The following is a 15,123-nucleotide window of genomic DNA, read 5'->3' on the forward strand; positions in this document are numbered from 1 at the left end:
GTTATATATATATATATATATATATATATATATATATATATATATATATATATATATATATATATATATATGGGGTGAAATAGACCCGGTACAACTTTGTACTAACATATGAGTTGAAATAGACTCGGAGGTGAAATAGACCCGGTACAGCCTTGGGCTGACATGAGTTGAAATAGAATCGGGGGTGAAATTGATTGTAACGCCCGTAGATCAGGGCTAGTCAATTTAGAGACAATAAGCGTCAAAAATGACTTTTTTGATAGAAGATTATTTAGGATGAATAATCCTAACTAAGTTGTAGTATATGTTACAAGGTTTCCGTGCATATAAAGAACGCCCAAATCCGAGTTATAACGAAGAAGTTATGACTTGTTGAAGTTTCGCGACAGAACCGGCACAACGTTGAATGACGTAAAAAGTGGATTCACGTTAGAGTGATATTTAGCCTTAGCGATCTAAACAAGAATCGAAGACCTCATTGTTAGTAGCGAAACGACGAAAAGTTAGGCAAGAACGGACGTCGGACGCAGAAGTTATGAATTTATAACGAAATTTTCTGTCCCGACCTATTAAAAATAAATAATAAAAATAAAAGTCAAAATTAGCCGACAGAGTCTAAATGAAAGTTGTAGAGCGTAGTCTCACCTTTCCGTGGATATAAAGAACATCGAAAACGGAGTTCGTATGAAGAAGATATGAATTTCCGAAGTTTATTAAATATTTTGTAATTTAATTTAATTGAAAATTCGGAAGCATTATCCGAAGGCGAGTCACCGGTCTGATCCGAGGTACGCCCCGCGTACTCCGAAGGTGTCGACATCGTAGCAAGTGGCTTCGGATGACGCATGCAGTGATGGATTCGGACGCGTACGCCCCGCGTACGCATGTACGCCCCGCGTACTCCGAGGCTCCAGCCTCCTATAAATAAGATGCGAGGGCAGCCGGCTCTTTTGCCTATTTTCTCTCTTCTCTCTCTCCCGTTTTGCATCGTTTTGTGTGCCAGAAATATCCCGAAGCCCTGGTATTATTCTCGAGCCCCGAGGCAAGTCCCGAGATCCCGAAGATCCCGAGAAGTGCGGTTCCCGAATCAAAGCTCTGCCCGCGAGAAGTTCGATTTTTGTGGAGATCTTTCAGATCTGCTGAGGATTACTACTTCTGCAAGTCGTAGTGCTGTCCGATCATCTTCTGATCAAGTGAGTGTATACTACCTTTCATAAACACGATAATAATACAAGTATGGTTTGAGTGTATTAAGTATATTGTTGTTTATATGTGTGAGTGTGTAGTTACTTTCTTCTAACACATAAATATGAAGTATTTGCTATGAAATACGTGTTATGTGTTTATATGTTATTTGTCTATTTGAGATGGGCATGGAAATTGGAGTTTTATACAGGTGTTAAATGATTTAAACTGTGTAAGCATTTATATCTACAAAATTGTTGGGTAGAACATAGGTAGATGGAATAGTTGGTGACTATGGAGTTAGCGCCTATTGTATAAACCTTGGCAACGATGTGACTTCGTGCCTATTTGATGAACTTTGGCGACTATGGAGTTAGCGCTTGTTGAGTAAACCTTGGCGACTATGGAGTTAGCGCTTGTTGAGTAGACCTTGGCGACTATGGAGTTAGCGCTTGTTGAGTAGACCTTGGCGACTATGGAGTTAGCGCTTGTTAAGTGAACTTTGGTGACTATGGAGTTAGCGCCAGATAACAATGGATTTAGTACTTGATAAATAAGGTTTGGCAGCAATGGAATTCGTGCCAAATTCCTCATGAATAAATGAATGAAGGATAGTTGGTTCTTAGGGTAAAACCTTAAGAAGATAATGGGGATGGGTAATTGGGTTGATTGTTTGCTGATTACATATAATAATTATATTGTTGTGGGTTGAAAACCCTATATGCTCACCAGGCTCCCAAGCCTGACCCACTCAGTTTTCTTTTCATTACAGGTAATGGCACAAGGGTATAAATTAGAGGACTTGACGAGAGATTTTGGATTATAGATCAGTAGTTGAATAACTATTGTAAGGTCTATTTTATATTTTTTATGCTTTTGGTCTGTAACGAACATGACATCCCGAATTTTTATTATTTAATGAAAATACATTCTTTTCGAGAAATGTTTTGATAAATGGTTATCATATTTTATTTTGGGAACAAATTCCGCAACCGTTTTCTTTAAACGATCACTCTGATTTATAAAACAAAGCATAAACAAATCGGTCTTTTCTGGCCGTGAAATTGGGGATGTCACAGTTGGTATCAAAGCATTAGTTTAAGCGAACTAGGAATATGGATTTATTTCTAGACTTAAACTTAGAATGCTAAGCAATGATTGTGAGTTGAGTGTGTCCATTATATTTTAGGTAGTACACCTAAATTGACACAGGCACTATTTTATTTTAGGAAAATTGCCTAAAATGCTATTATGTGCTAATTGTTATATGTTTGCCATATATGATGTTAATTGTTCGGATCTATAGTCTGTTGCCGACCGGATCTGGAAACCTTATGTGGTTAGGATTCTAAGCGTGCGTCTACGATATTAGAACTAACATGTAAACGTTTCGGAGTGATAAGGATGATTTGAATATCTATCGTGACTAAGGATCTAATTTCAACTTATTCGGTGTATAGATCAAAAATGGTGAGAACGAAGAGTGGAGTTGGAAATGCTGATGAAAACAAGAATCAAATACCAGTAATTGAACAAATACCTGTTGTGGCAGCAGCGCCTGAACCAATGACAATGGCCGGAGTTCAAGTGATGATCCAGGAAATGTTGAATAATCAAATGGAAGAAACCAGACGTCTGATCAGGCAGAATCATGAGGAATTGTCAATTCAAGTTGAAGAGCCCGAAGTAAATGGAGGGCAGTCTGAAGGAGGAAACTACAGTGGGACCGTTGATCAAGCCAACCCACCAATAGTTCGCCAAAACAACAAGGATAGGGGAAATGATGGACGTGGATGCAAGTATAAGGATTTCATGGCATCCAAACCACCATGTCTTTCTGGGAGCCCGATACCGGTGCAAGTCATGGACTGGATCTCTGAAATGGAGACAATGTTTGAAAGTTGCAAGTGTAGCAACAGACAAAAGACCGCTCTTGCAATCCCTCTGTTAAAATCTGGAGTATTGAGTTGGTGGAAGTTACTGGCTGGTTCGATGCCCAAGGGGGAAGCTAGCAAGATGTCTTGGGAAGAATTCGTGGTGCAACTGAAATTGCAATACTGCTCTGAGCAAGATCTTCTGGAAATCAACAATGAGTTCCAGAATCTAAAGAAAGGAAAATTGAGCATTACTGAATACGCTACGAGCTTTACGGAGAAGATGAAGCTTATTGCATACCTAATTCCGACTGAACTTTCCAAGGTCAACAAGTTTGCCAATGGATTACCAGCGGACTTTGGTCCGATAGTCAAACAAGCAACCACTCTGAAAGCCGCCATCTGGGAAGCCAAAAATGTTGAGACCCAAATAAAAGAAAAGGGTCTGGAAAGGGCTGAAGTTGGATAGAAAAGGAAGCGTGAAGGATCTTCAATAATCGACAAAGAAAGTAAATTCTCGAAATCTGGGGGAAGAGATGAGGCTAAGTGGTGTGAGAAGTGTAAGAAGAAACACTTCGGGAAATGTAGCGAGGAGATGACTTGCTACAAATGTGGGAAGACAGGGCACTACGCCAACAAGTGCGCACCTATCAAGAAGATGTGCTATAGGTGTAATGAAGAAGGTCATATTTCTAAAGACTGCCCACAGAAAAACACACCTCCACAGCCAAGGGCATTCAACATGTTCCTCAACGAAGCAGAAAGGGATAGGAGGGTTAAGGGATGAAGACTTCATATATATATATATATATATATATATATATATATATATATATATATATATATAAAGTCTGTAAAGTCTGTATCAGGAAGCATAGCCTGTTAGAGGCATAGTATAGGGTGAACTTGAACTTTTGTGTAATAGTTTCAAGAATTAATATAAACCCTAGTTTTGTTATCTAATGTGTTGAATGATTATATGATTTATGTATGGTGACTTGGTTAACTGCGAGACAATACTTGGGACGAGTATGAGTAGGTGTGAATGGTAGTAGAGATCTATACTACCGGAAGCACAGGACTCACGCTTGGATCATGGGAAGTCACAAGGTTATCAAGAAGCTAGTAATTGGTTTCGTTTTATTCAAGTTTGTCATTTCCCTTGTTTCGGTAATGGCTAGTAGGATGATGGTTATTTCGACCCTAGTGGTCATATTAATTGAGTCCGACCACGATGAGAGGTCATCGGGGCACGACCCATCGGTTAGTTACAATAGATAAATGAATGTATTTATCCTTAGAAGAAGAAGGAGTCCACAATAAGGATTTATTTTGTAACTTAAAGATGTCGATCTAAAGTCCAACGTAGTACGAAGAGCAGATGCAGGGTTGAGCATCAAGGTTATTACTTAGAATGGAGAGATAACTTATGGAGTCAGTATACGAATCCTATTTCGTTGATGATTCCGGGACGTAATCATCCTAAGGGGGTGATAATTGTAACACCCGTAGATCAGGGCTAGTCAATTTAGAGATAATAAGCGTCAAAAATGACTTTTTGATAGAAGATTATTTAGGATGAATAATCCTAACTAAGTTGTAGTATATGTTACAAGGTTTCCGTGCATATAAAGAACGCCAAAATCCGAGTTATAACGAAGAAGTTATGACTTGTTGAAGTTTCGCGACAGAACCGACACAACGCTGAATGACGTAAAAAGTGGTTCACGTTAGAGTGATATTTAGCCTTAGCGATTTAAACGTGAATCGAAGACCTCATTGTTAGTAGCGAAACGACGAAAAGTTAGGCAAGAACGGACGTCGGACGAAGAAGTTATGAATTTATAACGAAATTTTCTGTCCCGACCTATTAAAAATAAATAATAAAAATAAAAGTCAAAATTAGCCGACGGAGTCTAAACGAAAGTTGTAGAGCGTAGTCTCATCTTTCCGTGGATATAAAGAACGTCGAAAACGGAGTTCGTATGAAGAAGATATGAATTTCCGAAGTTTATTAAATATTTTGTAATTAAATTTAATTGAAAATTCGGAAGCATTATCCGAAGGCGAGTCACCGGTCTGATCCGAGGTACGCCCCGCGTACTCCGAAGGTGTCGACATCGTAGCAAGTGGCTTCGGATGACGTATGCAGTGACGGATTCAGACGCGTACGCCCCGCGTACTCCGAGGCTCCAGCCTCCTATAAATAGGATGCGAGGGCAGCCGACTCTTTTGCCAATTTTCTCTCTTCTCTCTCCCGTTTTGCATCGTTTTGCGTGCCAGAAATATCCCGAAGCCCTGGTATTATTCTCGATCCCCGAGGCAAGTCCCGAGATCCCGAAGATCCCGAGAAGTGCGATTCCCGAGTCGAAGCTCTGCCCGCGAGAAGTTCAATTTTTGTGGAGATCTTTCAGATCTGCTGAGGATTACTACTTCTGCAAGTCATAGTGTTGTCCGATCATCTTCTGATCAAGTGAGTGTATACTACCTTTCATAAACACGATAATAATACAAGTATGGTTTGAGTGTATTAAGTATATTGTTGTTTATATGTGTGAGTGTGTAGTTACTTTCTTCTAACACATAAATATGAAGTATTTGCTATGAAATACATGTTATGTGTTTATATGTTATTTGTCTATTTGAGATGGGCATGGAAATTGGAGTTTTATACAGGTGTTAAATGATTTAAACTGTGTAAGCATTTATATCTACAAAATTGTTGGGTAGAACATAGGTAGATGGAATAGTTGGTGACTATGGAGTTAGCGCCTATTGTATAAACCTTGGCAACGATGTGACTTCGTGCCTATTTGATGAACTTTGGCGACTATGGAGTTAGCGCTTGTTGAGTAAACCTTGGCGACTATGGAGTTAGCGCTTGTTGAGTAGACCTTGGCGACTATGGAGTTAGCGTTTGTTAAGTGAACTTTGGTGACTATGGAGTTAGCGCCAGATAACTATGGATTTAGTAGTTGATAAATAAGCTTTGGCAGCAATGGAATTCGTGCCAAATTCCTCATGAATAAATGAATGAAGGATAGTTGGTTCTTAGGGTAAAACCTTAAGAAGATAATGGGGATGGGTAATTGGGTTGATTGTTTGCTGATTACATATAATAATTATATTATTGTGGGTTGAAAACCCTATATGCTCACCAGGCTCCCAAGCCTGACCCACTTAGTTTTCTTTTCATTACAGGTAATGGCACAAGGGTATAAATTGGAGGACTTGACGAGAGATTTTGGATTATAAATCAGTAGTTAAATAACTATTGTAAGGTCTATTTTATATTGTTTATGCTTTTGGTCTATAACGAACATGACATCCCGAGTTTTTATTATTTAATGAAAATACATTCTTTTCGAGAAATGTTTTCATAAATGGTTATCATATTTTATTTTGGGAACAAATTCCACAACCGTTTTCTTTAAACGATCACTCTGATTTATAAAACAAAGCATAAACAAATCGGTCTTTTCTGGCCGTGAAATTGGGGATGTCACATTGATCTGAGGGTGAAATAGACCCGACACAACCTTGAGCTGTTGTATATGTATGGTATGTAATATTTTGACGAACTCACTAATCTTTGTGCTTACAGTTTCTAGTTTATGTTTCAGGTACTTCTGGATCGAAGGGAAAGAGCTCGGGATGATCGCATCGCACACACTATGTATTTTCGCTTATTTCACTCTAATGTATTTTGGATGATTATGGATCCATTATGATTTACCTATGGTTTTGATAAACACGTTTGGTTGATGTTTTATTTAATGTAAAAACAAAAAAAAATTGTTCTGAGTTTTGGGACGTTACAGCAGTTGTACTTATCTTTTCTTTTCGATTGTGTGGATCTGATATAAGGTTCTCAGTTACCGTGATGGTGATGTGTGTCAACAAATAGGCCTATGTTCTGTGGGTTCAGACTTGTCGATAAAGGTTCTTTTAAGCATTCAAAAGCAAATCATTATGAAGCTGTTATTACCGCCCATATAGTGTTTCGGTACGCCATTTTTTATATTCTACGGTCGACGTCTCAGATCACAGTGTTTTGCGTCCTTTAGTTATGGTAGTTGATTCTACACTTCCAATAATGATATGGTCGCTTCAGACTTTCATTTTTCACCTTCGTAGAGCTATCGAATGTAAAGATTATCCTCATCTGTTATTTTTTTAAAATAACAAAAACATAAAATCTTTTTGGTTTGTTTATTTTTATAAATGCAAATGCAAATGCAAACAGACAAAAAAAAAGATAATATTTTTGTGTGTTTTTTTTATAGGGAAAGCTAAAGCAAACAAAATGAAAATAATTTTGGGTTTTTGATTTTTTTTTTAAAAGAGAAACTAAGAAAATAAATAGAAAACTAAGAACATAAATGAAAAATCTTTTTGGATTTTTAAAATTTTTGTTATTTTTTGAAATAAAAAACTAATGCAAAAAAAATAAAAATTTTGTACAAAATTACAATTCCCCTCCCTAAGTTTAAAATAAAGCACTGTCTTGAATGCTTGGGAAGGAGAAGGGAATGTCTACCGGGGAGGAGGTGGAGATGGAAATCAGTGGAACAGCTCCTCACGGAAGCTGTGAAACTCATCTCAAAAAGTCATCTCGACACGATGAACACCGAGTCGAAGGTTGGTGATGTCTTGTTGGAGGTTAAGGTAGTGTTGGTAGATGAGAGGGGTGTTGGGGTCAATGTGAAGTGGGGAGTGTGGGGTATCCTCAAAATTAGTCTAAAAATCAGTATGCATCCGATCTGGAGAAACGTAGTAGTCGTCATCGTTGACTGATTGGAGGGGGTTGCATCCGCATAATCCGGATGAATCATAGAGGAGGAAGTGGCATCAGGGTGATGAGAAGTAGAGGGACGAGTAGACTGGTTTCGTGGGACATTCGGCTGCTAAGTTTCAGGTACAAAGTCAGTAACTAACAGATTGGATGCGAGAACCCATGCGGTAGAACTGATGGGATCAACGAAGGAAATAGAATAAGGGTTAGTGAACTGAAGGTAACGAGCACGCTCGTGCATCCAGATATATCCACCTGGGGGTGAACGAAACATGTGCATGTTTTGAGGTTTTGTAGAGTAAGACGCAAATAGTCACCCTTAACAAACTGGCACTCTTGGGGAATCTGATTAGGATAAACATGGGCGATTAAAGTGATTAAACCGCCACAAAAAAAAATTCCAGACCCAGACCTGAGACGAATAACAATGTGAAACCATTTCATAAGTAAATGACCAAAATGTGGCCAGTACACACGTATCACTATAGCCCAAAGTATTGTCAATTCAACCTTTCCAGCCATAGAGGTTTCAATTTGTGCGAAAAGAATTTTGCAGATAATTTTCAGTCCGATTTTCAGGAGTGGATGGATAATAATGGTCTGAAAAGATGCGGGCATGCTGTATATGTCCAGACCAGTAATGGATTTCTAAAATGTTGTTGCATGAAAACCAACAAGACTTGCAGAACGGTTCAAGGCAAGCACATTGAAAAAACCACAAATTTGATCTACATGAAGCTGGTACGTGTTACTGAAACAACAAAATGTGAAGTAACCTTCATGGTTAACTTCACTAAGAGTAGATAAACATTCTCTGGTTAACAGAGGCGATGTCGGGAAGTCAAAGTCCAAAAGACTCTCCCGACCAATATTGACAAAGAGAGTGTGAATCCCATCATAAATGTGCAGCTCCTTAAGAAGAGTAGCACTGATTTTTTGATCAACGAAATCCTCATTAGAGGAGGCAAGGATGCTTGCACGAGAGTGAAGGATCATTTTACCTATGGATCACAAAAAGAAAATAAAGTAGGAAAAATGAAAGAGAAAGGGACACGAAATTTACCTTGAAGACGAATGATGATGCTTGAAAGATAGAAGAGGTAAAGAAGCACTAGTAACAACTATACCCTATTTATTCATATTGAAAAAGAGAGAGAAGTGTCATGATAGGTTAATATTTCCTAATGAACGGATAAAATTCTATCCATTGGAGTTTAAAATTCAAAATTCTCATCTCAGTTTGATTTCAAAATAAATTATACCCTTTAAATATTTGAAATTAACCCAAACATTTTTCATGTATAATTTGGGGATAATTGTTAGGGGTCGAGATCCTGAAATATGTCCAAGATCCCGAATCTTAAAATAGAATCAGGATCTTGAAATATATGATGTAACGAGTCAGGATCCTGAATATTACTAATGTTATTTTTTAATAATATTAATGAATATATTTCCTATTTGTATGTTATTCACATGTCTAGAAATAGTCAACACAAGTCAAGGCAAAACCTAAACTCCGGAGTTACCAAGTCAAGGAAACATACAAGGGCTTGTTCAAAAGGATCCTGAGAATATCGGACATCTAGTTAGTCAACTTAGGCTATAAGTAAACATGTGTAAATCACACAACGGGCACCTAGAGCAATTGAATCACTTGTGCTCATACTCTCAAACTAATTTATGTAATTTTCATTTTGATTAATAAGATTAAACAAGGAATGTTATCATTATCTCATCCCAAGGTTTTATGTCGGGGATCCTAGTAAGAATCAAGAGATTTCCTTGTAAGAAACATCAGTGTCACTTTCATTCAATCTTTTACATTCATATCGATTTCAACACCGCAGCCTCGCATACAATTTGGTTGATACTTTCTTGATTATTTTTCGACCAAAACGCCCATATTGTAATCGATGTTGATTAGATGTATGGTTTATATAAACCATGTTAGATGTATGGTTTATAACTTCATATAGTAGCAATCTTATTTACACAATATAAAGTTTCACAAAACAATATATTTATACACATGTTCCTTTAAAAAAATGTGATTGTTCCCTAAATAATTTTTATTTTATGAAGTTAAGATTTTTTTAGTTATTAGATTAAAAGAATTTTGTTTGATAGTATTACTTTAAAATGTTTATTTTGTGACAAAAATTTGAAAGCTATTTCAAATATATTTTGAAAGCTTTAAGCTTTTATGTTTCCATTTTGAGTTTTTATTCATACATATGTTTTTTTTATATAATTTACACATTTTAAAAAGCTTACAAACACTTTTATATAAATATAAGTTAAATTTTCCTATTATTTTTGTCGGACATACCAAAAAACTCAATAATTAAAATATACAGACTAGTCATTCTCTGGTGTGCTGAATTTTTTCTTGCTAACGAACTTGCAATAATTGCTTTGTTTTTTGAATATAAGCGGATGAGTTCGGTGTATAAATGACTTGAAAGGTTTAGGAAATACGACATTAAAGAAACAAAAAGAAAACATTCTATTAAAACATCATACACACAATCAGGAATTGATTCAAAATTTTCATTAAGAATATCTAGTTAAATACAAATATATGAAAATCAGGAAAAACACTCTGACTTTTATTCTTGAACCAACTGAAAACATATAGTTGTATACATGAATAAAGCAAAGACTCATTTCCATCAAGCATGAACTGGTGTCTCACACAAATAATGGAGGAATGACATAACATTCTCTTAAACACAAACGTCACATATGCGGGAATCACTAATGATTTCTGCATCATGCTTAGCATATATGCACAAATCCAACATCCAAATAAAAATTACAACTTTTTCCTCCTAAATGTCCCAATTTGACATAATTGAGACCTTTTGAGTTTTATACCGATTTACTAATCTAATGCATCCCGCCTCCAGAGACCTTTGAAAGTACAACGTCAGGAGGTGGTGACGGCAGCATGGTGAATGCAAAAATCCCACTTATTGCAGCCGCCACAGCTCCCACCACAAACGCCGGTAAATTGCCACCACCAAACAGTGCGTCCCATGGTCCACTTAGCACAGATACCACCATCTGTTGAAACAAAAATAAAATTCGATTAATATCATTTTGACATTAAATAATAGTATCTTCAAAACGGTGGTTGTGTCTATAAGAAGTAAATAAGTTAATCAAGTCTTGTCTAGTCCAATTCAGATCAAATTGTTTCATACATAACAACCCATTGTGACATATTTGATACATTTCAACTAAAACAAAACATCTTCCTTCAAATAAAAAACAACCACTTAACACATTCTAACTCATTTTAACTTCGACCTATATTAACATACTCGTAAAAGACAACTCATGTTAGCAATATCTTGATACTTTATTTATTTTTAACCCAACTCATTCATTTGTCGCATATACCTCAAATATTGGCTTATAGGAATGGTGACAAGTGTGAGGGTCCCAAATTTATAGATGTGGGGCCAACCACAACCCCCATACCATATGTTTTTATTAGCCTAATGGAAGTCAAGCAATGGTATGGGAGATCATAATGTAATGTTTTGGTTTTAGTCAATGATGAGAAAGCAATGTAACATGCTCGACTGGATGGCCAAATTTGTTTCTATTATAGTTCAATTTTGATTTAGAAATACAAAAACTTATTTTGGATTGTGGCATACAAGTCATATTATGAGTCCAACTTAAAGTAAGACTACAAGTCTAAAGAATACTTGTGTCGTCATGCCACAAATTAAGAAACAGTGGGGGCCCATTTTTGTTTTCAAATGCCAAATTCCACACAAGCTTCCAATTTTGACTTTTTGTACCAAAACTTAAAACTCATAATTTATGTAATGAAAACCCCCTATTTTGTTTTATAAAAAGATATTTGCAAAACATAATATTAATTGTTATTATTGATATAAGAAAAATGTACCTGAGGAATCACGATTGCAAGATTTAGAACACCAAGTGACAGACCTGTGAAATTAGAATAAATTATAATTAAAGAAACTACAAGAATGTTTTTTGTTTTTAATTTAGTAATTACAAGACAATTTTATTTTAATTTACCTTGTCCAGCTCCGGAGTCGTTAGAAAATATCGAGGCTAGAGCGCAAGGGACACTAAAAGTCACCTGGAAGCATACCATAAATTAACAAAAATGAGATCGAGCTTTAACTTTATTTAAGTAATAATTTAACAAAATATTAATAAATTTTACTATGAACATGTCAAGAATCTTTGTATTTATTACGCAATTAAATGTGTTTTTCAAATGGTCAAATATATTAATTGATTTGCATTTAGTGTTTAAGAGTTGCAAAGATTCATGATATCATTAATCAAAAAATATATTGATAATAATCGATTAAATGTAAGACAATTACCATCTTAAATTCTCTTCTTGATAAGAATATAATCAAATTCCATATATACTTTATAAAGAATATATTCGGTTAATAAGGTAGTATTCCTATCCATTTCCTTTTAAACTATTATTATCCTTCAAAAAAAAATTATTCCACACAAAAACATATATATTGCAACCCAAAAATGTTTATACCTGAGCTATTTTATATTCTTTTACATTTAAAAATTGGTATTTAATTATTTATTATGATGCAACTTTAAAAGAAAAACAATAAAAGCATGTATATTATAAATATGGAGAAAGTATTAATTTCCTAATAATATTTAATATAAAAAAAATTATATGTGAATTTGATGCAAGTAGTTGTAAAGGTAAGAATTTACTCACAGCGAGTGGGGCACCGAGGACGGCGAAAATCGACAGAGCTCCGCCTTTGATCCCGGCGTTAGGTGGCAGAGGAGTGGTGGTCCCATCTGGCAACGTCGTGAACTGCCTTTCAGACTCCGCCATCTTCGTCACCAGAACAGTCATCGCCAAACAAACAGCAAGAAGGAAGTTAACGCCACCCCACAACCGCTTCACACCACCTACCCAACGAGCCAAGTGCTCGATGCACAGAGAAGAGAGACCTGACACGACTGAGTTAATCAACAAACCCAAAGCTCCGGCACGGACACCACGGTTGTACATCTGCCCAGCCGGTCCAGTACCCACCTCACCACCGTACACCTCCTTACCCATCCAGTCGGTGTCGAAAAGAAAAAATGGAAACCATGCAACCCAGTTTAAGCATGTCACCATCAACAAGATCCACATCGGCCTAGACATTTCTTTCAATGCTCCGAGCATTTCTCCAAAGAAAACCATTTGTTTCCCGTTGGATTTATCGACGGCTTCCGGTACGAAAACATCCTCCGACACCGTCGCTAGAGCCAACACCGTTATGCTCACCAACAGTGCGATGGAGATGAAGAAACAGGTTTTCAAATTTGCACAGTAGACGTCGCATGCAGCGGTTTTTGTAAAGGGGACGATCTGGTAGAGGTGGGTGTAAGAACCGGCGGCATAACCGAGTACGTTTCCGACACCCATGAAGAAAGCAAACATGGCATTTCCGGTACGGATCTTGCTAGAATTCGACCCGGATAAGTCAGCCAACAACGCCCGGCATGGTCCTTGAAGCGTGTTATTTGCAACATCAAGAATCCAGAAACCGACGACAAAAATGGCTACGGCGCGGGGCTTCGTCGGTGCACCGAGTTTGTCTCCGGCGGAGACACCAATGTCGGCAGCGTAACCGATAAGGAAAACGGCGATGGCGACAAGCAAAGCTCCTCCGGCAATAAAGGGACGGCGGCGACCAAAGCGAGAGGTGCATCGATCGCTGTAATAACCGACGACCGGCTGAACAATCATACCGGAGATTGGACCACAGAGCCAGATGAAAGATGACCAGGCGTGCGGAACACCAAGGAGTTGGACGTAAGGGGTGAGGAGGGAGAGTTGGAGGGCCCATCCGAACTGGACACCGGCGGCGATGGCAGACACCATGATTAATTGCCATATCGGCCTTTGTGGTGATTCATGGTGCTGCATTTCCAGCGGAGCCCGTGGTGGTTGTTTATCATCTTTTGTGGATGACACCATGTTCTGAAAATCAAGATGAGGATGAAAATGGAGTTAAAGAGAGAGCGGATATGTGAGAATTAAATGGAGATGAAGGATGGTATTTATAAGCTTTTTGGCGGCTTCAAGAATGATGAGATGGCTTGGGCTGGCACTTGGCAGTGAGCCTTTTAGTTTTGGATAATATTTTCTAAATTACTATCTATCAATATTTATAACTACAAATAAATAAATTTAACGGATTCAAATTACTTTCTAATTCAGAATACTACGGACTACCAGTAGTGACGTATTATCAACCAAACTTGACTCTCAAACATACACATCTCCTCTTCATTGACGCTAGACCCGCTCTCTCTCACACACAGCCACACACACACATGTACATAAATAGTATATAACTACTATATCCTAAAACTAATTATTAATTTTTTAAAAAAATTAATAAAAATTTCATTTGTGTATTTAATTAGCGCAATTATGACATCATTTTATATATGGTTGGACGGTTTTATTTAAGGTAAGGTTGGTCGTATGGTCGGTGAAGCAACGGAAATGAAGCATGAGCCGTGAAGATTGAGTCATGAGTGATTAGATTTCACCTGGCGCCCAGCAGTACATAATAAAACACCGAGTGAAAAGATTTTTCACATTTATTTGTCATATTGTTTAATAAATACACAAAATATTTAAAATGATTTTAATTAAAGTAATACCAAAAATGTTTTAGACTATAACGAATCTTTTACCAATATATTTATGAAATTGTTAAAATTGTCCATTTATGTTTGGTAACATACTTTAATTTATCCACAAACTTATTATCTATAGTTATAAAATATAAATATATTATCAATAAACTACTATCTTCGGTAATTAATTCAAAGTTTAAATATAATCATTCATGTCCCTTTTCTCTTTTATTCAAAAGTTATAATATAACTAAGCCGTGTCATTGACTCATTGCTTATCCAAATTTTATCAAATGTTTACTTCAATTTAAAAATAAAATAATCTTTGAGTCGTATCATAATAATTAACAATTTTGCAATACGTGAATAATAATTTTAGAGCTAACTTATAAAAAATCCAATATATTTTTATCTAATTTTTTTAAAAACCATTATATTTTTTTTAGTACGCTAAAATCCCTATATCTTTTTGAAAGTCTAATTCAAAGCTTTCTAGTATGAAAAACCTAACATATGTCCATTCAACCATTAAAAAACAATTATATTAGTTTTTTAGTGTTTTAAAACCCTATATTCTCAAAAAAA

General features: G+C 36.5%; 1 protein-coding gene across 1 annotated transcript; it reads right to left on the reverse strand.

Annotated features, from left to right (window-relative positions):
* Positions 1–10,439: 10,439 nt before the first annotated feature.
* Positions 10,440–14,041, reverse strand: LOC111911847 (sucrose transport protein). Its single transcript, XM_023907593.3, has 4 exons — positions 12,608–14,041; positions 11,920–11,983; positions 11,783–11,826; positions 10,440–10,923 (listed from the first exon to the last, which is right to left on the reverse strand). The coding sequence occupies exons 1-4, from the start codon at positions 13,865–13,867 to the stop codon at positions 10,747–10,749; spliced, it is 1,545 nt and encodes a 514-aa protein (XP_023763361.1). The 5' UTR covers positions 13,868–14,041; the 3' UTR covers positions 10,440–10,746.
* Between the last annotated feature and the right edge of the window lie 1,082 nt (positions 14,042–15,123).

The sequence above is a fragment of the Lactuca sativa genome, chromosome 1 (genome assembly GCF_002870075.4).
Source record: "Lactuca sativa cultivar Salinas chromosome 1, Lsat_Salinas_v11, whole genome shotgun sequence".
Taxonomy (NCBI): Eukaryota; Viridiplantae; Streptophyta; class Magnoliopsida; order Asterales; family Asteraceae; genus Lactuca; species Lactuca sativa.